This window comes from Epinephelus fuscoguttatus, linkage group LG19 (assembly GCF_011397635.1).
Source record: "Epinephelus fuscoguttatus linkage group LG19, E.fuscoguttatus.final_Chr_v1".
Lineage (NCBI taxonomy): Eukaryota > Metazoa > Chordata > Actinopteri > Perciformes > Serranidae > Epinephelus > Epinephelus fuscoguttatus.
In genome coordinates, this window is record NC_064770.1 from 5,184,623 (window position 1) to 5,201,409 (window position 16,787).

The window sequence follows — 16,787 nt, forward strand, 5'->3', positions numbered from 1 at the left end:
ATTGGACTATTAGATATATACATTATGTGAAAATAATGTCAGAGAGTGTTTCTGGACCTTCCCAGCCTCCTTACCCAGCCATTAGAGAGCAGAGAGGGGTGCCTGTTGTATTTCCCCTTTGCCTCTGCCCCTTGTCCTTTATTTTTGGGGGTTGTGTTTTGGATTGTGGAGATGTGGGTTGGTTGGTAGCTAGCCCAGTGCCTGCATGTCAACATGCACTAATATGGATGTTTTTGTTTTATTGTGTGTTTGTTTGTCTGTTTGTTTGTGTTTGCATCCTCTGCAGTGTTGTTTACCAGGATGGATTTTATGGTGCAGATATTTATGTAAGTATTATTTACTGGTATGACATTGCATGCTACACCGCCATCTCCGTGGTTTCTGCCCTGTTGCTACGCACATGCAAGCCCCCAACCCTCCATACTCATTCATGGCTTCACCTTCAGCTGGGGGAGCAGGTAGCTGGTTATGTTGTCAGATTATGGCCCAAGCAAAGAGACTATTGACTACAAACAAGGCACAAGCTGCACTCTTAGCAAGAGGCAAGTAAGGCTGTTTTTTACAGGTGTAAAAACTCATACTACAACAGCCAACACAGAGGGAGACATGGTGGGACTATAAAAGTGGAAAAATGACTTTAGGAATCTCACAGTCTGATTTGATTCTGTTTCTTGGTGTCATGATTTGATTAGGAATCAATTCTTGATTCAATAAATATAAAGAAGCACTACTTCCAGGCTCTATTTTCAGTGCACTGTGTGCCAATCCATTCGCTCATGGTGTTAGTCCACTGATGTGTGATATAAAATGTAACTGGCAGTAAAGCTAAGTGGTCTTAATGAAGGTCACTGTCTGACTGAACACATAAAGAAAAAGTGTGTTAGTAAGTGTATTATTTTTATTTGAAAAGGCTGAGAAATGTGCTGCAGTATTCTGCCATTAAGACTTAAAAACAATTTGAAAAATTAGTACAATGATACAATAACTACAATGTAGTCTACAATGCATCCCCGGTAACATTCCATAAGTCGGGCAAGGGTACAACAACTGGTCACAGCTTTTATGATGTCATCTTTGACAAAGTAATATAATGACATTATCTACAGTTATATTCCCTGCTATTCCAAATGCAGTCTAGAACATTGATTGAGTAGGTTACCAGCCTGTACAGTTTAATTATCAGTGTGTATGGTTTAATTATCTGTTAATGTGTTTTATTAATCTTTCTTCTTGGATTTACAAACTGCATATAATAATAAACCACATACTTAAGTGGAGAAACCCCACACTAACATAAGAGGGCTCAGACCAGCCAGCTGAACGCTCTTGCTGTGAGGCAACAGTGCATCATGAAAAACAAGTTGAAATACATAATCTTATCTTTTCTGTATTCTCATGTTCTTGGCAAGTCAGGTGCCAGCATGAAGTGAGTGAGGGAACTGTTTAAATTTGCAAAATTTTCAATTTCATTTAATTTTTTTGTAACATACAATAAAATCAATTGATTTAACCAAACAATAAAAGAAATGCTAGAGAACATAGGGCTACTGTTTCAAAATAAAAGAATACATTTATGATGAACTTGACCGTGGATGAAGTGGGCATAAAATGCCACTCTGGACATGGAATCACATTATGGAAAAAGCTCATCCGTACAACTCTCAGTCTGGATGTGTGTGTAAATTGATATATGATACGGTTTAAAAATATCATATGATTTCAAAATAAATCATAAATATGAGTATGTCAGTGTGTTTCTAATGTTTAAAAAATATGAAGTAGACACCAATTTTGCCAAAACAGTTTAAAAAAAAATAACTTGTTTTAAGTAGCTGCCATCTTGGAAATATACAGATGTGTCCAGTAATAAAATTACAATTCCAGTGTGTCTCTCATGGTCAAAAAACATAAAACAGGTACAAAGCTTGCATTTGTAGCTCATCTGATTCAGAAGTTATAGCTGAAGCTGTTTTCATCTTCTATATGTATTAAGCTATGTACAGTTTGTACCAAATGTGGTGATTTTATCACAAAATGAACGATTGTCTTGATTTTGTGAGCTACTTACAACCACGAAAAGCAAACAGCGGAGCGGAGCCACAAGCTCACACATGGGAACTGCGAAATCACGCGATAAAAAGCACCATTCACTCCCAATACTCCTGCAATTTCACACCATGTCTTCTCCTTTCGGTGTGTATCATTATAGAAAGGATGTGTGGTGTCATACAAAATACTATGGTTTTCCACTTCAACTATAAGTTTCTTCTCGTCCATCTTTCCTGGGACCCTCGCACTGACTGACAACTTGTGCAACAGGATGTGATGTGATTTTTAAAAAAAATGAGAGTTTACAATCCGTAGTCCGTGCATTGTGCTGTATTTTGAAATTTACCAGATGCTGTGTGCATTCTGTTTCCGGGTCGGTGCGATCTGAGCTACCTGGCTTGAAGTGCTATGGACGCGCAGTCACTGAAAAATAGACCTGGCATGTATCTCTGATGAAGCAGAGCCACGTGGCGCTGCTGGGACGCTCCAGAGACGCTGTGCGGCGCGCGCTGTGGAAATGAAGCTATTCACTAGAATGGGAGTGTATCTGCTACGCAGTGTGCTGCGCAAACAGAGTATGTGGAAATTGGGGGTAAGCTATCCCTCATATGGCGCCAGGGCTGGCTCTTGGGATGGAGAAAATAAAATGTAAAGTATATTTAGGTTCATTTTTACTTAGTATAATCATGACAGTTTTAGAGCCAAAATAGCCAATTAGAGCAACATTACCCTATTTGCTTATGCATATTAACATGCATATCCTTATAGCCACATTGTTGTCACTTTATGCTTTAAATTTTAGTTAATTATTTCATTTTTACATAACTATTGCTGTGTCTCAAATGGATACTTCCTTGGTATGAAATTAACAAAATATTTTGGGGGCAATTTTGGCCCCCACGGTCTAAAAAATGGGGGCATTTTCAAAATGTTTGGGGGCCATCAAAAAATTGTAATTATGTTCTAACAATAAGCACATGAAAAGCAAAACCAACTAAGATAGTGTCTTTACTCTTCAGTAGAAACCACTATAAATGAAATAAATAATGGGTTACATAAAGTTATGGTTGCAAAATATCACTCAGATTTCCTATAATTCAACCAGTTTAAATGTGATGATTTAACCATTAATCTACTGATAGCAGTACTAATGCTTCACCACATTACAGTTACTTTTACTGTTAAAAAGGCCAAATTACTATAAACTCCTTAGATGCAATCCTGGAAGTAAGTTAATTTAAACTTTAACATTCATTTTACCGTAATTTTTCATTAATTTGTCATTGTGTAGACACAGATCACCCAAGAAATGGTTAATTTATACTTATGGTACAGCAAAGCCCCCTCCCCTTCTCTGTCAGATTACGCTCACATAATCAGTGCAATCTTGTTGATTATGTCTGGAAAATGAGTTGTAGACATGACGGTAAATTAATTTAATGAAAATAAAATTATACTTTAATGTCAGATTGTAATACTGTTAAAAATATAAATACATATAGTTGTTTTGAAAACTTGGGGGCAATTTTGGCCCCCAGAACATGGCTTTTGGGGGCATTCTTGGATAAATTGCGGGCCAAATGGCCCGTGGCCCTTGCTAATTTCTGACACTGGATACTTCCATTAGTACGCTTGAGTGTAGTACACTGCGTATACTATGTACTTAATTGTGTAGTGTGTGAAATTTGACAGGGTAGTGATGTCTTAAACACGGCTATTGTGCACTTAATCTCTATGACGATAGCAAGATTTGACAGCTATTCTTCTTTTGTTCTGAGAATTGCACTCGATTGTCTCTCACCAAAATAGTCATATGCTTGTTTGCTCACTGACTCCTTCTGTATCTATTTATTGTTTGTATTAAAAATGAACATGCTTTCACAGCATGTTTCAACACCTGCAAATATGACAATATTTTCTGACCAACTTGCCTGAACCACCCAACCTGCAAGTCAACGTGCGGGACCCTGCAGGCTGTGGGTCAAACTGCAGATCACTACTACCTGGCAAAGCAAACATTTGTGTTATTGTTTGTGGTACCTGATTATTACCGAGTTAACACAACAAACAACCTAATGGTTTCTATCTGACAACAGTGTAGTGGTTGTGAAAAATACACATGTATATTTGTACAATTCTTCTGTGTTCACCGCGGTAGTTGACTGACATTTCACAAGTCTAAAATGTGTTTGTGGTCCCGCCCCTTCCACTATAGCCCCTTTTCCACTGTAGGAACTTTTCTCATTTACCCGGGATTTTGAAAAACCTCTGCACATTTTCACCGAAATTACCCAGGGAAAAAACTTTCCCTCAACCCCAAATTTTCTCTGAAAAAAGACTTTTCAGGTTACCCAGAATTCTTGAGGGGTGGGGCTGTGTGCCAAAGAACGCTGATCAGTGGAACACACACGCAGCGTTCCGCACTTCGGTGTCAGTGTGTCTGCACTTTATTTCATTTCTACAAGCTCCACTTCGTTTCTGTTTTGATGAAGGATGGGTAACGAAACCCAGCACTAAATCAGCTCCAGGGCTAAATCATCAAAGACCGCAGTATTGATAAGTGCTAACGGTATCGGTTCTTTTGTGCCAATGCTGATCTCCTCCACATCCACACACACATCCACGCATACACTGATGCGACACGGTAACCAGCGAACAGCCGAGCGGCCCTGGTGGAAACGAAGTGAAGATAACTCAAAAATTACTCGAGTTGATGGCAGCTACACTCATTACTGTAAGTGACACTAACCCTTAGCGAGTAAGAAGCCAATACTTTATCAATATGTGTGTTCAGCAAGCATGAACATGTAAACATGTAGACAGAGATATTCAACATGCTCCGTCCACAGCCTCTCATCCACCGACACTAATGTGATGTCTTACACTAGGACAGCACGCTACATCAGCTGATAGTGAATTGTTAATAATAAACTCAAATGACAGCTGTCTGTATGTAGACTAACTTAGTTTGACACTTATCTTAAAACACTTTTAAACTTAGCTGCTGGCTGAGACAAAGAGCCCCAACTGTCTACACCAGCATGTAGCCAGCCAAGCTGGCGGAACCAAATACAGGGCACATGCCGAATCATCTACATCATCACACTAATGGAACTCTGAAGTGCGGTGGAAACGCAAACCACACAGATTACCAGGAATTATTTTACCCAGGTAAATAAATTCTTATGTAGCAAGTATATGTACAAAAGTATCCAATTTGAGACACAGCACGTCTGTCATGTAAAAGAGATCTTGATCCCAGTGAGACGAAGTGAAAAACTTTTTTTTTTTAAATACAAAAAAACATTAATTCATGGATGCGTGTTAAAAAAAAAAAGAAGCAAAAGGTTTTATTTTTAAATCTATTGTTTAAAAAAAAAAAAAATCTGGTTCTCCTAGACCAGGGCCCTATTTCAGAAAGCAGGCTCTGAGCCTAATCCCGATCTCCGAGTTGACTGAGCCTGAGCTGGGAAACTCTGAGTTTTCCATTCCAGAACAGCTGATCAGAATTAACTCAGTCAACTCTGAGTATGTTCAGCCTGAGGGAAGCGCGTTCACAGTGAGCACCAAAAGCCATCATCAGTGAAATGCAGATGATAACATGATTCTCCGTGGCAGAAAGCAGAGTTAAAAGCTGAGCCACTTACTTCATCCCAATTGAATTTGAGATTTTAATGACCGCAAATGAAGACTTCGAACATGTCTTCAAAAAAAATTTAAAAATCGATTACAGCAGCTGCAGCTAAACAGCGTGAGGTGGGATGGGAAAAGACTGCAGAGTGTGTTAAAAGGTAATGTGAAGTGATGTCATGTGGTGATGCATGTCTAATATACAGAAAATATATCAACATTTTTATATCTTAACAGTGTTGATATATTTTAAAATAATACTTCCAATTTACATAATCTCCTTTATGCTCAGATGGAGCTATGATGGGGATATTGAGTCCCATAAATGCAGTCTATTACACTGTCGAATATTTGAATATATGAAAAGTATTCAAAAATCATTGCATAATGTATCCACGTAGATTAATTTCTTATTAACACTGACAGCCCTACAGTTCTGTGGAATTACTCTTCCTCAAACCGTTGCTTTGCTGGTGTGTTCAGTGTGTCTTATGTTATAAAGAAAACTGCCGCTGTGGAAGTATCAAAGGGCAATGCATAAAATTAGCTGCGATGATGATGCAGATCCACGTTGTGTAATATTTGATATATCTGGGTGAACAGATTGTTAAGAGAAATGATAAAGTGTGAAGTGAAACAGAATCTTTCATATGGACACTCCTCCAGGAACAATAAGACGTCCAAATGGGGTCTAATCACCATCTCCTTCCACAACAGCCCACGAATCATTTGTGCCTCAATGTCCATGACTCTGTTCACAAAAGGACACACTCAGGGTTATGCTGAACTGGCTTTGTGAAACTGAAAAGTCAGAGTTTCCCTCATCTCAGGCTTAACATACTCAGAGTTTTCACTAATCCTGCTTTCTGAAATAGGGCCCCGGCTTTAAACAAAAAGCAAAACAAACAAACAAACAAAAAACAAACAAACACAGTAACCCAAGTCTGACTCAGTTGACTGAGTTAGTACAGTCAGTCTCTCCAGGATGTTTTCATAAAAACATAAAGAAACCAAACTTACCATATAAATTTCTGCTGAGCTTCCACACACAACGTGACATAACATGACGTAACGTGACGTAAGGTGACCTGACATAACGTTATGTATGTCATCTGAGATTCGTAGCAATTTCCTCATGTTGGTGACATACATGCTTTTTCAGCACCAAACCATGACCTTTTTTCTAAATCTAATAACACAGGTTTGGTGTCACTACAGCTGTTTCACAATGTTAATCACGTGTTTAAAACTGCATCCATAAATGGTCACAAAAGCTATTCTATCATCCACTGGTAGGGGTGTTAAATTGGGAAATGTCCCTATGGGTCATATGAGTATGAACATACGACATGGTGTCAACATATGGTAGTATACGAAATATGGTCGTATGGGTTGGAGGACTGGATATCCAAGCTTTGTTTAAGGTATACTTTGCAGGATTGTCCTAGAAAACAATGTATGGACTCAATACAAAAGTAATCCCCCTCAACATCACTACAAGCCACTAGAACTTTGTGGTGGTGTGTTTATTAGCAGAAACTCTGTTGCCCTCTGCCTGTGTTTTCTTAGTTTCTTCTTACTTACATTGTGTTTTGGACGTTTATGAGCACACTGGGCAGATGAAGTCCAGACTTCCAGAAAGTAGCGACCAGACTGTGAGCAGCATGAATCCAAGTGGAAGCTACAAAATTGCAGATATGGTGCTTAAAAAACAAGCAAACTGAGAGAAGCTTGTTCTAAAACAAGAGTGGATCTGGAGTAGGCTTTCACTCTCACTTTTGCTGGTGATACTCCTGCATAGACTATCTTTAAAGGGGCAAAAAGCGAAATCGTTTCACCTCTAGGCTTGCTGTTGTGCACTGCCTGTAGACCAAAACAAAGTGTGTCATGAGCCACTCCTCCCTCGACCTCTGCTCTCCAGTGAGCTCTCTAGTGGGCAGCCCGCGAGCCAGCTGCCTGCTAGGCCAAAACATCGCTCTCACTCACGAAGAAGAGGAGGAGCGTTAGCGTTAGCTCCCGGTGTTAGCACTAGCCAGGTCGGCTAGAGTCCACCAGGCTGCCCGCCTGGCTCGCAGGCTGCTCAAGCTCTGGACATTAACCCACCCCGGTGTTTCCTCCGCAGCCTCCACTTCACCCAGCTTCACTCAGCTGCCCGATAAACCCGCTGCTTCTTCCCACTTTAACCTGAAGCAATGTTTTAGCCTAGTGGGCAGCCCGCGAGCCAGCTGCCTGCTCGGCTAAAACATCGCTCTCACTCACGGAGAAGAGGAGGAACGTTAGCGTTAGCTCCCGGGTGTTAGCACTAGCCAAGTCGGCTGCCACCGGCTACTGGAGTAACTTACAGCTTTGGAGTGCTTCTGCCAGCTCTTCTAGTCACTGAGCCACGCCTCCATCTCAGCAAATATATTACAAAAATGTAGCCTCGCAGGCTGCACGCCTGGCTCGCCAGTACAATGCTAATTGAAAATGTTAGCTGGGCTGCCGGGCTAACTTACTCATTTAACACAACCGTAAGGCCTGACCCATTGCTGGGACCGAGCCGCTAATAACTCAAGCTCCAGACATTAACCCATCCCGGTGTTTCCTCCGCAGCCTCCACTTCACCCAGCTTCACTCAGCTGCCCGATAAACCTGCTGCTTCTTCCCACATTAAGCTGAATAACAAACCAGGGCTCGCTGCACCGGTTGGATCCAAACAGAGAGCCGGGGCTAGTTGGGAAGCTAGCGGAGGCTAACTGGCTGTACTTCCCTCCGGTCATACTGCGGCTAATGCCTCGCCAGCTGCTCCCAGCTAGCTCCGGATTGTTATTGAGGTTAAAGTGGGAGAGGCAGCGGATCTGTGGGGCAGCTGAGTGAAGTGGAGCCTGAGGAGCAAGCACCGGTAGCCCCGGTTTCGTTTCGCTCTTTGCCATTTCATTTTGAAAATACATGCTGCCATTGCTCACTGGCTGTAGCCTTTTACAGGGAGGGAGGGCCAAGGGCTCCGAGAGGTGGGGGGGGTGCTGGGGATTCACATGAATGTACCTGAACTTGCAGCCAGACCGGCTTGTAAACAATGGGCTGGAGCTCAACACACAGAGAGAGAGGGTGTGAGGTCATGCTATACTCCAGATGAAATTACACCTCTAGTTCTTCACATAGCAATTTTTTAATTCCTTTAATCTAGAAATGATGAATTTCGCTTATTGCTCCTTTAAGTTATTGATGAATATATATATATATATATATATACATACATACATATACGTATATGTATGCTGAATACACACTGCCAACACGTCTCGCATACTGCTACACCGCTCAGCTCAGCTCAGCTCAGCTCAGGAAAGATATCCCCTACCCTGTAAACAGTCATTTGACATAACTCTGTTGTCTAACTGATGAATTAGTGCTACTTTGTGATTCATTTACTGTATTAGTTATTATAGGACATAAAATATAATTTGCTATTTCCCTGTGTTTTTACCTGGCCTTAGCAGGAACAGGACTAAAATGGTTCCTGGTGGCCACAGGACAAGGCAATTATGTGAAATTTAACTCTATCAAGAAACAGATTAAAATTGGGATTGTTGTTTGTGTTACTTTTGTTCCGTTAGTCAATTAGTTGCATGAAGGCATTGCAGCAGCTAAGTATGGGACTGCAGCCTCATTGCCAAACATACTGAAAGTCATCGATAATGGATGGACGGATAGGAAGAGGAGTCCTCCTCTGCCGCTCTTTCCTTCAGCGAATCAGCAAATGTGATGGATTGGAGCATTCCTTGTGTGAGATTATGTGTGTGGAATGGCCAAACCTTGACCGTATGCACACACACACACACACACACACACACACACACACATCTCCTTTCTAAACACAATCTGCGCACACATACATGCCTGCACACAGAGCTGTAGGGTTGCCATTAGTCACTCAGTCAGGAGTGACAGTCCACAGTGGCTGGTGACTAACACAGGCCAACCTGTTCATCTTCCTGCCACGGCCCATCATCACACACGCTAAGTATCACTTACTCGCCTCCACAGTTTATAGTGGTAATAATACATTGCTCATGTCAGGACAGACACACTGTCTCAGTCATAGAGCATGGAAGGGTGGAAGGTGAAATGATGTGAGAAGTGCTGGAGTTGTCACTGAGCCTGGAAGGGAGAAAAATTGCTTTTGTTTTATGATAAATTAAAGCAGGGCTTCTCAGCCATGTGCCATTTGCAGCCAACTGCCTGCTGGCTTTAAGAAAGAGCAACAAGCTGTAATACAACTGCTTACATCTTATTAAAAAAAAAAAAAACAGAGTAAAACAAAACCAAAACTCCACCACAATACAAAAGGGGTGGCTGGACTAAAATAGACAGATGTAGATATCCATTAATTGTGACTGCAAAACAACACCTTTGTCCCACCTCTGGTTTTTAGTGTCCCTGAAAACTTTATTTTTTGTACGACTTGCAGCGTTCCTGTAACTGTATTTACTCTATGTTCCTATCTGCAGTGTAATTTTCTCTGTGTATCTTTATGCTTTATATATACATTGTCTAATTACTGAATGTTAAAGCTGTTTTTGCCTGCATGTTCAAACACTGCAGCAGATTATCTTTGCCAGATTGGTGAGCCTTAATTCTCACATCAAGACAAATAAGCACCAAGTCAAGTTAAAGTCCTAAACATGTCATTACGTGCCCTTGATTCATTTTGTGAAGTGTTAATACTAATGTTAAATTTACAGTTACAATTAATTGTATTTTTAGGTATGACTTTGAAATAAACTTTACATTTCAAAGTAAAATGATCCAGTGTCCTTGGTGCTGTATCTCATACTTCAAGTTCAAGTTCAATTGTTTATCATTTCTGGAATGATTATTTTACATGTTGCCATGCGTAGTTGTGCACCTTTCTCCTCGGGTGCTGTCAACATGAATATATTACTGAACAGGTCTACCAGGCACAGACCCAGGGGCCAAATGTGTCAGAGGTCCCCTTTGCCATTGCCTGCAACATGTCACTCTTACTGACATGTGCCAACCAGGAAGAGACTCAAATGACCATAAAGAAATGTAAAGGAACTGCAAAGAGACAAAAAATACCAACAAAGAGGGGCAAAGCAATCAAAAAGAGACACACAATGACCAAAAACAACCTCAAAATGACACAGAATGACCGAAAAGGATACTAGATGACCTCAAAGAGACACAAAATGACCAAAAAAGACACAAAATCATCATCGTCATCATCATCAGAAACAAAAATATCTTATAAATACATAAAATTACTTCAAAGAGATACAAATGGCCAAAAAAGACACAGGATTACCCCAAAGACACACAAAATAACCAATAAAAACAAAATCACCAAAAAAGGCACAAGTTGACCTTGAAGAGACACAAAACAACCAAACCAAAAGAAACAAAATTACTAAAAAAATACTCAACTAAATATATTACCTTAAAGAGACACAAAATGTCCAAAAAGACACAGACTTACCTCAAAGAGACACAAAACAACAACAAAAAAAGAAGCAAAATCATCACAAAAGCCACCTAGTTATGGTTACAAAAAAGTCTTAGCGGCACAATGCTTGCTGATAATGCAGCGATGTCTTGGTAAACAACAACTGCTTTTTGTGGCACTGTCCCAGCATGAAAGGCAGCAATGTCTCAATTCAAAACAACAATTTCCTGACACTATCCCCGCTGGAAGCAAAGTGACAAGTCACTGAAAAACACCCAGGTTGTTGCCTAAAAAGCATTTGAAAAGACAGCAATGACTTGCTAAAAAACAACCAGTTTTATTTGTTGGTCTCAAACAGTGATCTGTGGCTTGGCAGGCATCTTGCCCAAGTGACTTGCCATCCACCATCCCCTCCCCCTCTCAATGACAAAATCAGCTCATACACTACTTCACTATAGAAAAGTATGACACCTGTGAAAAGAGCAAATGTAGCATATTTGTTGGTTGCAGAAGCATACAATGCCAACATTTTCTCCTGGCAACTCGGCCAGTGGTTTGAGATGGGAAATTTGTTGCATGGCTTTCTCCCACCTCTCTCATTTCCTGTCTGCCTCCACTGTCTACACCCCAAAAAAAATGCTTACATGCCATCAAAAATACTGGAGGAAAAAAACATATACATACTTTTTTTTGCATTTTTTTTGTGTCATTCTTAACCTCTGATGTGTCTGACTTGCAGCATTTCTGCCTTTTCTTGTGCTTCCTTTATTTGTACAATGTTTATGTATGTCACGTGTGTTGTACTGTTAAAATGCTGAATGTTTTTGCATTGTTGTATTAAAATGCATGCTGTTTTCCTGTTGCACCGTATTGAGCTGTCTCATGAACGAGATCAAATTTTAGAGGAGGTGGGAGGGGGGTGGAGCAGAATGCATTGTGTTTGTTGACCAGAAAGATCATGTGTTTTTTGCGGTGGCGAGAGGAGACAAGGCAGAGATAGTTTTACAAGTTTTGTCGGACATTCCAGTTGCTAGCTTTGAAAGTGCTGCAGTGGACAAGGAACGATTGATTTAATGAAGTTGAAATAAGGACTCACTAGATACTACTATACTACACAATACCTTATTATTTCACTTCTAAAAAAATAAGGTGGCAGCTGGCTAGAGGGAGACCTCAAAGTTACCATGACAATTTACTTGCTGTTGGCTATATTGTATGTCATTTCCAGTACATGTCACAATATAAAGCATGTGTTTTCAAAATTACAAACGTAGGAAGATGGCATTTACTCACCCATCTTTTAAGATGTAGTATGCTTTGTTTAAATGACATAAGAGAAGTGCATAGAGTATTTAATAGATTCAGTTTGGACAGCGAGTTCTGATTTCACACATTGTGACACATTAGTCTGACACTCATTTGCTGTTGGGACATGATGTCATTATGTTCCACTTAGGAGTGGCTGCTGAATCAAGTTTGAAACCTTGTGGTAAAATTTGGTATAGCTGTCCAGTCTGATGTTTTGCTTAATGTCAGACCACTTTTAAATTTTTTACACACACTGAAGCCTACTGTTTTAGGCTACTCCAACATCTTAGCTCTTTAACTGCTAAATGCTCCACTATGTTCACCAGCTAGTCTCTAACTGTATCTGCCTGCTGTTTGGTGCTGAGCAGGTAGTATGCAATGGGTTTATCAGAGCTTTCTTGCTGCAAAGAGCTGCCTACTGCTGCAGCTGCAGCTGGTAATAAGGTCCATGTGTACTGGCTACAAAAGCAAACAGTGAAATAAAAGAGAGCAAAAATCTTTGGAGTTGGTGATAATTCTCTGTGTATTCATCACAAAGAATTACACCTTTCACATTACAGATAATCCACTGTCAGTGTGGAAAAATAAAAGCATTGATTAGCACAGCTTTAATGTTTGCTGTGCATCTTGGTATTCAAAATGTAGTGTACTGCTGTGTTTTGTTTTGTTTTTTTGTTATGTGCATGCTGCTGACTAATTTGGTTAAACTTGAAACTGCTGTGTGTGATCACTGCTACTGGCATGTTGTGTGTGTATGCATGCGTCTATGGGAGTTTGTGTGTATTAAATTCTACTTGTGATGTGTAGAGTGGAGAAGTGATCTGGCAGCTCTAGAGACAGTGCAGGATTCACTGAGCATATTAGATGACACTGTGATGCTGACACTAAACAATACTGTCGTACAGTATGCAGCACTATGTCAGCACTGCAGTCTGACATAGTGCTGACAAACACTACTACAGCTAGCTCCCCTATCACCACATACACTAAAAGAAAACTGTTGTCAATGAACCTTACACATAATGTTTTATAAATGACTAACAAAAAAGGACAAGCAAGAAATTACAACTGGTTTTTAAAAGCATATACAGTTAAAATACTGTATTACCTCTTATTCCAAATGTGAAGGACTTTGATGAAGCACGCTGCCAATCTCTAAGAGCACCCCTGCTTACACAAATGAAAGTAGGTAATTACTTTGACACATAACACAGAGCCAGGCTTTTGTTTCAGACTGTAATGTAGAAAAAAAAATCTGTCAAAAATTAAGTAATTTTACTATACCTGCCATAGTGATTCTTTGTTGCTGTGCCTCTGAGATCTCTATATTCGTCACAAACAATTTCAGAGTGCATAGACTGATGAGGAAAAAGACCCTTGCTCAAACTGCTGTCACAAAGGATTCTGCCTTCTTCCCCAACAACCCTAAGCATTCATACATTAACCCTGATTCTGAATTTAATTGTAATTTGAGTTTTTAAGTTATATGACTTCCTATTATATCATTCATTTAGAACATCAACATAAAAAAGTAATAAAATAAAGCCATAAAAGTATGCAGCCCATGACATGTTTCAGCCACTGTTTAAAGAATAAATTTTGATTTCAAAGCAGAGTATAATAGTTTCACCAAAACATCATGAGTGAAAGGCTAGTGCACCTTTCAAAATGACTTAATCTTAAGCAACAGGGCACAATATATTGACAGCCAAAACTTTATTTTTTGATGACATAAAGCAATGCTTCGCAGCCTAATGTGTCAAGTTTGGAAATGTAACACCCAATGATTTACATAATTTGGTTAGTTGAAAATCATATTTAACATGTGAAATATCATATTTAACATGTGAATCGTACAAGTATGTGATAATGTGCTGTTGTTGTAACAGCCCATTCATATTCCCATGTCATCAAATTCTGATGCTTTGTCACACCCATTGGTGTGTGATACTGACTCCAAAGGCACCCTTTGAGAGCAACTGATGTAGTATCAGAGTGAGAAAGTTTGTGTAGGTGGATGGGTCAAACAAAACCAGACCTACACCTAAGAGAGTGGAGTTGGTGTTGTGTGTGAAACCAAAAGTCTGTTTTCTTAATGTAACATGACAAATATATATCATTACCTAACAGACTTATGTTAACCCAGAACATCCTTATTTTTAAACCTAGCCAAGTAGTTGTATTGCCTAAACATAACAATTTCACAACATTAAAAAAGTGTTACAATGCCTTGAAGCTGTGTGTCACATAGAGATGCTAAAGGGTGCCTTGTGCATCACTATTAGACACCAACTGGTGTGACAAAGTGTCTGTTTTTGATGACCTGGGAATGATTACAGGCTGGTCATAAAGGTAATTTTGGCCACTACTAGATAAACAAAATGGATGGATAAAAAATTTGGACTCATGACCTTGGTATTTTTATAGTTCTGGCTTTAGCCCTGATGTTTATGGCATTGATCCGTGTGCATTTTAAGAACAAAAAAAATGTGTGTGAAATTATTCATTTTTGTATTCAGGTATGTTTGTGGATCTATGCTTGAATATTACATGTTGTGTATTTATGTGATTGTTTATGCTGCATCTGCTTAAAGAGCTGAGCAGCTAATAAAAAACCCAAATGACAGACATTTGGGGTTCATGCTCTCACAGTCTACCATGAATTGAGAAAGCAATGCGACCAGGTTTAAATTTATATAGCTAATGTTTGAAATAGCACTATTAAAATGCTGGTATCCCATACATTAGACAAATACATATTTATTGAGGTAATTTTTAATGCTGGTATCTCTCTCAATGTGTTAGTGTCCGACATTAAATCCAGCAGAAAAACTGTTTTAGAGAAAAATATTCATAACACTAAATTCACAATCCTTACACTTATGTGTGTTCTGATGTATGTGTGTCTGTGTGTGTGCTTCCAGGGTGGTTACGCTGCCTACAGATATGCCCAGCCTACTGCTGCCACAGCTGCTGCATACAGTGACAGGTAAGATAGAAATTGTCACATTAGGAGGTTCATTATCATTTTGTTTTGAGTTCAAGATGGGATATAATGACCCATGGATGGAAAAAATATTGATTTTTCATTTAACCAAAGCTACAGTGGCACACAGCAGTGACTTTTGGACTGCAAAAAAAATCATGCTTTGGCTCCAAATTCATACAGGAAATGAATACAGGGCTCCCAGGTGAAATTCCAGGGTTTGTTGAACCCATCCACCACCCTCTCACCTGCCCCACAGGAGCTCTCCAGCTACTAATATAATGTTGTTACTGACGGCGCTTCGAACTGACACCATCCTGTGGCGTATCACGCCTCTGTGACAGGTGCCATCCAGCCGACCGGGTGCTTATCATAACACTGCAAAAGGTACCATCCAGCCACGTTATAAACAGACGCCACCCATAGGTGTGTTATACCACCGTGAAAGGTGGCTTTTGGCGTTAGTGTCTGAACTTGCCATGATTGACAAAGCGGTGGTACTTGATGACTTCAGAATGGTACTTGATGACCTCCGAATGGTATTTGATGACCTCAGAATGGTACTTGATGACTTCAGAGTGGTACTTGATGACTTCAGAATGGTACTTGATGACCTCCGAATGGTATTTGATGACCTCAGAATGGTACTTGATGACTTCAGAGTGGTACTTGATGACTTCAGAATGGCACTTGATGACTTCAGAATGGTACTTGATGACTTCAGAGTGGTACTTGATGACTTCAGAATGGCACTTGATGACTTCAGAATGGTACTTGATGACCTCAGAATGGTACTTGATGACTTCAGAATGGTACTTGATGACCTCAGAATGGTACTTGATGACTTCAGAATGGTACTTGATGACCTCAGAATGGTACTTGATGACTTCAGAATTAGAACAGGCTGGTTGACCACAGCATTGTTGACATTCAAGTTTTAACACCTCAACTACATTATAACATACAAATGTAATGGTTCTGTGGTTGGCAGCAATGAACAATGCCAACATTTTTTTCTGGTGGCTGGATTAAATCCCAACAAGTTTTGAAACTGGGAGAGAGAGAAATAATTTTTACTGAATGCTCTCAATCTCCGGAAACTACAACAGTACTGTGTTACACATTATTACAACAACAGTCTTTATAGCAGAGATGATGTAATTTAGCGCAACCTCTTTTCCTAACCTCAACCAAGCATTTTAATTACCTTAACCTTAGTTTATTTGACATTACCATACTCTTCTAACCTTTACTACACTGTAGTTGTCATGTGCAAATGTCATAGAACAAAGTAACTAAAACCTGTTAAATCAATTATCAACATTGTTTTTCTGGTCATGAGGATGGGTACCAACACTAGTTATTTAG

The 16,787-nt window shown here is 39.8% G+C and overlaps 1 protein-coding gene across 13 annotated transcripts in view; it reads left to right on the plus strand.

Moving 5' to 3' along the window:
* Nucleotides 1–16,787, plus strand: part of rbfox1 (RNA binding fox-1 homolog 1) — a 567,561-nt gene that overhangs the window by 524,269 nt on the left and 26,505 nt on the right. For 10 of the 13 annotated variants that reach the window (XR_007447797.1, XM_049560284.1, XM_049560291.1 and 7 more), the window contains 2 exons: nucleotides 287–326; nucleotides 15,358–15,422. Coding sequence is in view for 12 of the 13 variants with exons in the window: in XM_049560284.1 (XP_049416241.1) it covers nucleotides 287–326; nucleotides 15,358–15,422 (105 nt within the window). In the remaining variant the exon portion in view is untranslated. The remainder of the gene's footprint in view (nucleotides 1–286; nucleotides 327–15,357; nucleotides 15,423–16,787) is intronic. The other 3 variants (XM_049560288.1, XM_049560287.1, XM_049560289.1) reach the window with 1 other exon arrangement.